Below are 6,696 nucleotides of genomic sequence, written 5' to 3' on the forward strand. Positions count from 1 at the left end.
GTGGTGTGTGTAGTTCTCCTGGTCTCAGTGTGCCACCTGTTTCCTGTGGGGACCCAGCTTGACACGGGAGTGGAACGACACCCAGAAGGCTCTCAGGGTTATTTATTAAATGGGAATTGGTAAAAAAAAAAAAAAAGAATAAAAATAAAAACCAACTAAATATGTTATGGGTACTTGCAGTTCAAAGGTATGGAATGAATGAGGCTATGCAAAGCCCCATTCTCAAGGGACTCACACTGTCAAGGAAGGAAATAGCAACTCCAAGAGAGATAGCAGAGCAGAGGGGAGTCAGAGCCCCCCATCCCCCCGCCCCAATCAGACCCTGGTCCTCCCCCGGCCCTCCACCCTCCCACCTCCATCTCTAACCAAGCCATCCGAGAAATCACATGTTCCCCTCTGGCCTCTTCAAGGAGATGTCCTGGCCATTGTGTTCTTCTAGGACATACAGAGACTTCGAGATAATCGTTGCGGAACAAAGTTGCTTCTTGAGACAAATACTGCCCAGCAGGCCCCGCCTCAGGCCCCATTCCTGGGGAGAGGGGCAGAGATGACGGTTCTCGGCTGGATCCTTCAGGTAACGCCTTGGTTGAGACCCACCACCCACTGGGGATGTGCCAGCTGGGACAGAACATCCAGCACCAGGTACCTGGTTTCAAAAGCACATTGGTAGTCATGGCAACGGTCCACTGGCCAACCCTTGAGGCTCTAGGGACACTCAGGAGACACTGAACAGATGCACATGGGCTGCCCATCCCAAGGAGCCATTTGGCAGGGAGAGGGCATCCTCTCCTCTCCACCCTCCTTTAAAGACCCTCACCGGTGTCTTTAAAGACCAGATGCCTTTCAGGTGACAGGGGAATGAAACCGGTGTCTAAGGAACACATTAACAAGCAGGAGAGAGAGCAGAGAGAGTTGGTCTCCACAGGGCAACCCCAAAGCAGAGTCCTCAGCATCTGTCAGGGTCGCCCACCCCTGGGTGGTCCCACTGGTTCAGACATCATCATCTGCACGAAAAGCGTGCTTCAGGGTTGAAAGATGCCAACTCCAGGGCGCGGGAACCTGAGATGCCATCAGGGGAATCATGCTTCCTAAAGGCCCCGGGTTTATCCGTGGGTGACAGACACTTGACACTTCAGTAACCCTAGCTGCTAAGGACATCTAAGCCATCCCCTGGCTCTGAGGGAAGAGCCACCAAACAGCATTCTGTTGAGAACTCAACTTTTCTGTTTCTTGTGGGTGTTTCTTCATCTAGACGCACCCAGCCTCACTCCACAGAGGATCTGAAGGGATGTGGCTTCCATGTGACCTGATGTCAGCCTGGCAGTCACAGATGTCACGGTGAACTAGTGCTCTGGCCTTTGGATTTCCCCATCAGTCTGCTAGGTGTGTGTTTAATATGACTCCATCTCCCTGAAGCCAGCTACCTCTGGGGACACTCACTGGTAACCCCAGTGCCTTACCTGGCACACTGGTCAGAAGCTTGTCCTTCCCCCGAGTCACCCGCCCATGCTTGGAGCCAACATCCCAAAGCAGACAACCATTCTCTGGCCAACTGTGAGTGTGATGGGTTTCTTGGGGGTCACTTCCCCCCAACATTTTATTTTGAAAGTTTCAAACCACAGAAAAATTACAAGACTAGTGCAAGGACCCCCACATCCCTGGCCCCTAGATATCTGCTCTAAGCCTTTGAAAGTAAGTTGCAGAAAGCATAACATTTCATAAAATTGAATGCTCATATTCACAATACTGAAGCCTGTAACTTCGAAGGCAGGGACAGTCTTCCTGTCATCACCCTATGTCATCACACCAAGGACACTGAGCACTGATGACAGAACGGCATCGGTCAGTGCATGTAGACGCTGGGGAGAGGGTTGGCGGTCATGAGCCCCTTCTTCCCACACTTGAACGCATCTTCTCCGCAGGCGGGCACCTTCGGCAGGTGTGTAAGCTAGTCAGGAACAGGAACGCAAAGTGGAACTGAAGCACATCACAGACTTTGGACCAGAAGTGGCCCGTGAGCTGCTGGAAGAGACTCCACTGCGCGAGCTTATGGTCACATAGCTTGAGGACCACAAAGCCCAGGCAGGAGAGCATGCCCAGACCCAAGTATGTTCCCGAGGAAGTGTTGCCGTGGCGCCCCTGGGTGCGCAGGGCCTGGCCCACGGCAGCTGCAATGTGCAGGCCCAGTGCCAACTCAAACCCACAGGGGTGCAGCAGGGCCAGGCTGTAACTGCAAAGGGAGAGCCCCTCGACAGCCAGGAAGAGCCAGGGCTTCCAGCCCCTGTCCAGGCAGAGGCACCAGGCCACCGGCCACGCGAAGATGGGTAAGGTGAGCCACTGGTCCAGCACGGCAGTAGGCCGTGTCTGCATCCCTATGCGCAGCCATTGGACTGGGCCATAGACCAGGGCCATGCCTGCGAAGACGTCCTTCAGATAGCGAGCCCTCCGCCTCTCTGTGGAGCCTCCCGGGGCACGGGCCTGGCTCCACAGCCAGTACACCCCCAGGAACACGTAGGCCATGTTAACGAGGGAGTTGAAGGGCATGGCCAGGAAGGCAGGGAGGCTGGTAACCGGGGCTTCTGCGTAGTGCTCATAGCCCACTTGGACAGAGACATGTTCAAAAATACCAGTGTGGACGGTGGCCACACAGAGGCAGCTGGCCAGGGCCACGTGGAAGAGGGCCTGCCCCGACTCAGGCTTCATCTGGAACCCTAGGTGTGGCCCCAGGATGGAGAGCTTCACAGGGCAGCCGCCTCGGCTGTTATTTCAGAATACAGATAAACGGTTTCTTTTTTTTTTTCTTTTTGCAAAACACTCCTCAGCCTCCCAGCTGAGCCAGCAGGAAGAAGTCCCCGTGATTTCCGACGCAGATGCTGCGACCCTGCCCCAGTGGAGGTAGCGGCCCCGACGAAGGCAGCGGTTCTGCTGATTGGTTGGCACCAGTGGAGGCCCCTTCTGCCTTCTTCCTTTGTGGTTACAAAAAGAGTGTGGGTAGAAAGAAAACCATCACAAAAAGCGCCTCCATCTTCCCGATTCTCAGCCTCAGGCTCTACCAAAGTTTTCATTGTGACCCTATCTCCTGACATCTATGCTCTTCTTCTTTCATCTGTGTATTATAAAAAACCCTGCTCCTTGTCTCCGTTCCCCTAGAGCCACTGCATTTAGAGACTTAAATCTTTCCTAGGTATGTTGTGAAAGCTCAGGATATGCTTTCTCACCTCCGTGGTACTACAAATGTGGAGTTTTCCAAGCCAGTCCCAAAGCCCTTTGAACTAAATTCCCAGTTAAATTAGAGACGTTAGCTCTGGTTCAGATTCTGGAATCCAAGGCAAGGGAATGGTGGGGTGGGTTGGGGGGACAGAGAGGAAGGAAGGGCTCGGCTGCTTCGTGGGTGTGAGGCCAGGTAGCAGAGGGAACCATCCCCACAGGCCTGCCAACCTGGGTCACCCCTCCCCCGCCCTCCCCTGAAGTGCCACACCTTCCAAAATCACCTTCTGTCCTTGGCTCACACAAAAACCTTCCATTTCCTGAAGTCACGGAAGCAGACAGATAATTTAAAAACAATGTGGACTTTTCATGGATTGTCAGCTGTTCTGGGGCCAGCTGTGGCGTGGGCCTCGTTGCCAAGAAATGTATTAATATTAACAATAGAAGAGGTTCGGTGCCCTGCAGATGACTCAAAGCCAAGCTGGCAGGCAAGCACACGGGTGTGGGGATGAGAACTGTCTGTGGTCAAACCCCAGCTCCCCCACCTACTAACCCTGTGATCTTGGGCCTTAACCCTTCTGGGCCTCAGTTTGCATACCTGTAGAATGGGGATGTACATCCTAGCAGAGTTGTTGTGTGACCTACATGAGTTCTTAGGTATGCAGACCACCGTTTATTTTTGAGGCCCCTTGTCCCCTACTGCAGTTTAGGCCCTGAAAAGGCAGGGCCCGGTCTGATCCTGGGCCTTCCCTCCCATGCTTAGCAAAGACCTGCTAATTTCGGTTCAAGCACAAAGTTAGGACCTCTCCTCTGTTCTCATCCTGTTTGCCATTTCACTGCTCTGACTGGCCCTGGGGTCCACCTGTAAGATCCAGGAAGTGGCCGGCTGGGCCTCATGGTGACCCTCTCACTCCCCTCCCGCCTCCGGGGGGCCTGTTGTTAAGGGGAACAGCATTTCCACGAAAGAACTGAAACCCTTGTCCTGACCCTCATCTTAGTCCATGCTGTCGTGCACCTCCCCATTGCAGCCTCTGGTGAAGGAAGAGTCTTTAAGTCGTGGGGCTGTCCCTCCCCCAGGGTTCCCACTTCCAGGCTCGCCACCACTCACGTGGTCTGCACACAGCAGCCCTCAGCAGCCCCCTTGAGGACCGCCCCTGTTTAACACCCTTCAGTGGCTGGCTCTCCACTCACACGTGATCACGCCCCAGCCTTTTGGCCAGATACCAAAGTGCCATGCTCATGCAGTCCTATGAGTTCCCAGGCATAGTCTGTCTTCCTGCCCTCCTCTGCCTGGCCTGATGAAGCCCTCAACTCAGCTATCACTTCCTCTCCAGCACCAACACTTCCCCACTCAGCACCCGAGTCCGGCGGGGACACCAGTTGAGGCCTCACGTGGTGTCTCCAGGTCCTTCCCTGACCCCACCCAGGGTCTGACTCCCTGGTGTGAAGAGCCGGGCTTCCGGGGCCCCAGGCTGCCAGCGCTAGCCTGACCCTCCTGTCTACCAGCCAAGCAGGCAGGAAAGCTGAGGACAGGCAGTCCGACACTGTCCACTTGCTAGAGGAGGAGGTCCAGGAAGGGCATAGAAAGGGACTCCTCTGGCCGCTGGGCAGAGGTTGCTTGAGCCCTTGCGCAAGCTGAAAGCAACAATTTAGCAAACCAACTTCCCAAGTCCACTAGGAAGGCCAGGGCAGGTCTCTTATGGCCTAAGTCCTAAGCTGCTGTGACCCTTGTGACGTGACTCTCAAAGTTCTTCCCAGTTTCTCCTGTTTGGCACATGAAGGTTCGAGGGCTCACAAGCATCACTCTTTCCCCTGCTCTGGTTCTGGGCTCGCTGAGGGGGAGGGGGGGGAGTCCTGCAAAACCTGACAATCCCTGGGCTAAGAGGTTAAGATGTGTTCCTTAAACTCTTCTGCTTTCTCAGTCTGTATGCATTTAAGCAAGAGCCACTGTTGCCTATCACAGTGGTGGCTTCTTTAACCTGTATGCCTTTTAACAACTGCTTGTTGTGCCCGTGACTACCCTGACCACGGCTGTTCTCTTTCTGCAGGTAAGGGGATGCCAGTCTGAAGGCTGTACCACGGGACACCAGCAGGAGAGCTCAATCTGAGCCACCTGGATGCCCAAGGAGCTACCATAGCAATTCTTGAACTCTGAGAACAGAATCCCTGCATGTGGGCAAGGCTGCTGGGAATCCGCAGCTCAGTTTCCTTATTTGAGAGGGGAAGGACTTGGCCAGAGAGGTGGCGTGAATGGCCAAGGTCACTTAGGGCAGTTGGTGGCACAGAAACACAGTTGAGAGTTTTTGTCCCTTGACTGTGTCACAGGACTCTTTGGTCTCTCCTCAAACAAATGCTTTCAAATCCATAAACTAAAACAGAGAATTACAACACAAACTTAATATGTTTAAAGATAGTTATTAAAATATTTTTGATAATGTATGATATAGTAATAATTGTGCTTCTTTATTAACATGTTAAATTACAGGATCTATGGGCAGGCTGAATAACTACAGTAATTTCAAATGAGTTATTCTGTAATAATTTGCAGTTTAGCTAACTTTCAGAATATCTAAAAGAAAAGCTATATGATCTCAAATGATGTCATTGCCCTTGGTGAAACAATCACCAGGTTAACGCTCTGTGCTTTGTTACCTACACTTTAGTTGCGGGAAAGACCAAATTTTGGCTAGAGGCTGATGAATGTAAAGATCAAATAAAAATGAGAGAAACTGGAAAAACCATCTGTTGTCATTCCAAGATCCCGGACGCAGCGCATTACAGCCTGCGCCGTCTGGGAGTGAGCTTTGGGCGGCGACCAGACGGGCTCCTGCAACATTTGGAACATCAGGATGATGTACCCACCTCTCAAAATTGTTGTGAGAACTTACAGTATTGGCGCGAAAAGGCCAGCGATCACCATCCGGGTATTTTGCCTCTCTTGCTTTGCTGGGGGAAATTCAAATCTCGAAAAAGGGCGGACCCGAAAGGCGGTTGTGCGCCTGCGCAGGGGGCGGGGCCCAGGGCTCTGGGAAGAAGGCGGGGCGGGGTGACGCGAGGTGACGCGGGGCGACGCGGACCTCTCTCGCGCCCGCCTCAAACATCGCCAGCCTGGCCGCCCGCTCGGCGGGCAAAGGGGCGGGGGACGGCCCGGCGCGCGGCAGCCCGGCTAGTTTCCTTGGGGCGCCGGCGGGGTATCGGCGGCGCCCCCACTTGGGGGCGGGGCGTGAGGCCTGGGAGTCTGGGAGGGCTCCGCCCTCGGCGTCGCGCGCCAGGCCGCGTTATCGCCCACGCTCGCCCCGCCCCCGACTCCCCCCGTGGCGGCCTTCGGGCTGCTTCCCCGGAGGCAGCTGGATGTGCGGAGAGGGAAAATGTCCGCTCCCCGATCCGAAGCCTGGTTTTAGTGTCTCCCGTCAGCCACTCTCTGCAACCTTTGCCCTGTCCCCACTGCTCGTTAAAACGATTCCTCTGGCGAGTGTCCCTTAGGCGACC

The 6,696-nt window shown here is 54.3% G+C and overlaps 1 protein-coding gene across 4 annotated transcripts; it reads right to left on the bottom strand.

Annotated features, from left to right (window-relative positions):
- Positions 1–1,497: 1,497 nt before the first annotated feature.
- On the bottom strand, positions 1,498–6,212 carry TMEM187 (transmembrane protein 187). Of its 4 annotated transcripts, none has more exons than XM_055393662.2 (2): positions 6,096–6,212; positions 1,498–2,966 (listed from the first exon to the last, which is right to left on the bottom strand). In XM_055393662.2, the coding sequence occupies exon 2, from the start codon at positions 2,701–2,703 to the stop codon at positions 1,879–1,881; it is 825 nt and encodes a 274-aa protein (XP_055249637.1). In that variant the 5' UTR covers positions 2,704–2,966; positions 6,096–6,212; the 3' UTR covers positions 1,498–1,878. The 4 variants fall into 4 exon arrangements, with proteins under 4 accessions (XP_055249637.1, XP_055249638.1, XP_055249639.1 ...); XM_055393663.2 differs by having other exon boundaries at positions 6,070–6,197; XM_055393664.2 differs by having other exon boundaries at positions 1,498–2,962; positions 6,070–6,195.
- Positions 6,213–6,696: the final 484 nt, after the last annotated feature.

This window comes from Moschus berezovskii, chromosome X (genome assembly GCF_049115385.1).
Source record: "Moschus berezovskii isolate FMDL1 chromosome X, NW_MosBer_1.0, whole genome shotgun sequence".
Classification (NCBI taxonomy): domain Eukaryota; kingdom Metazoa; phylum Chordata; class Mammalia; order Artiodactyla; family Moschidae; genus Moschus; species Moschus berezovskii.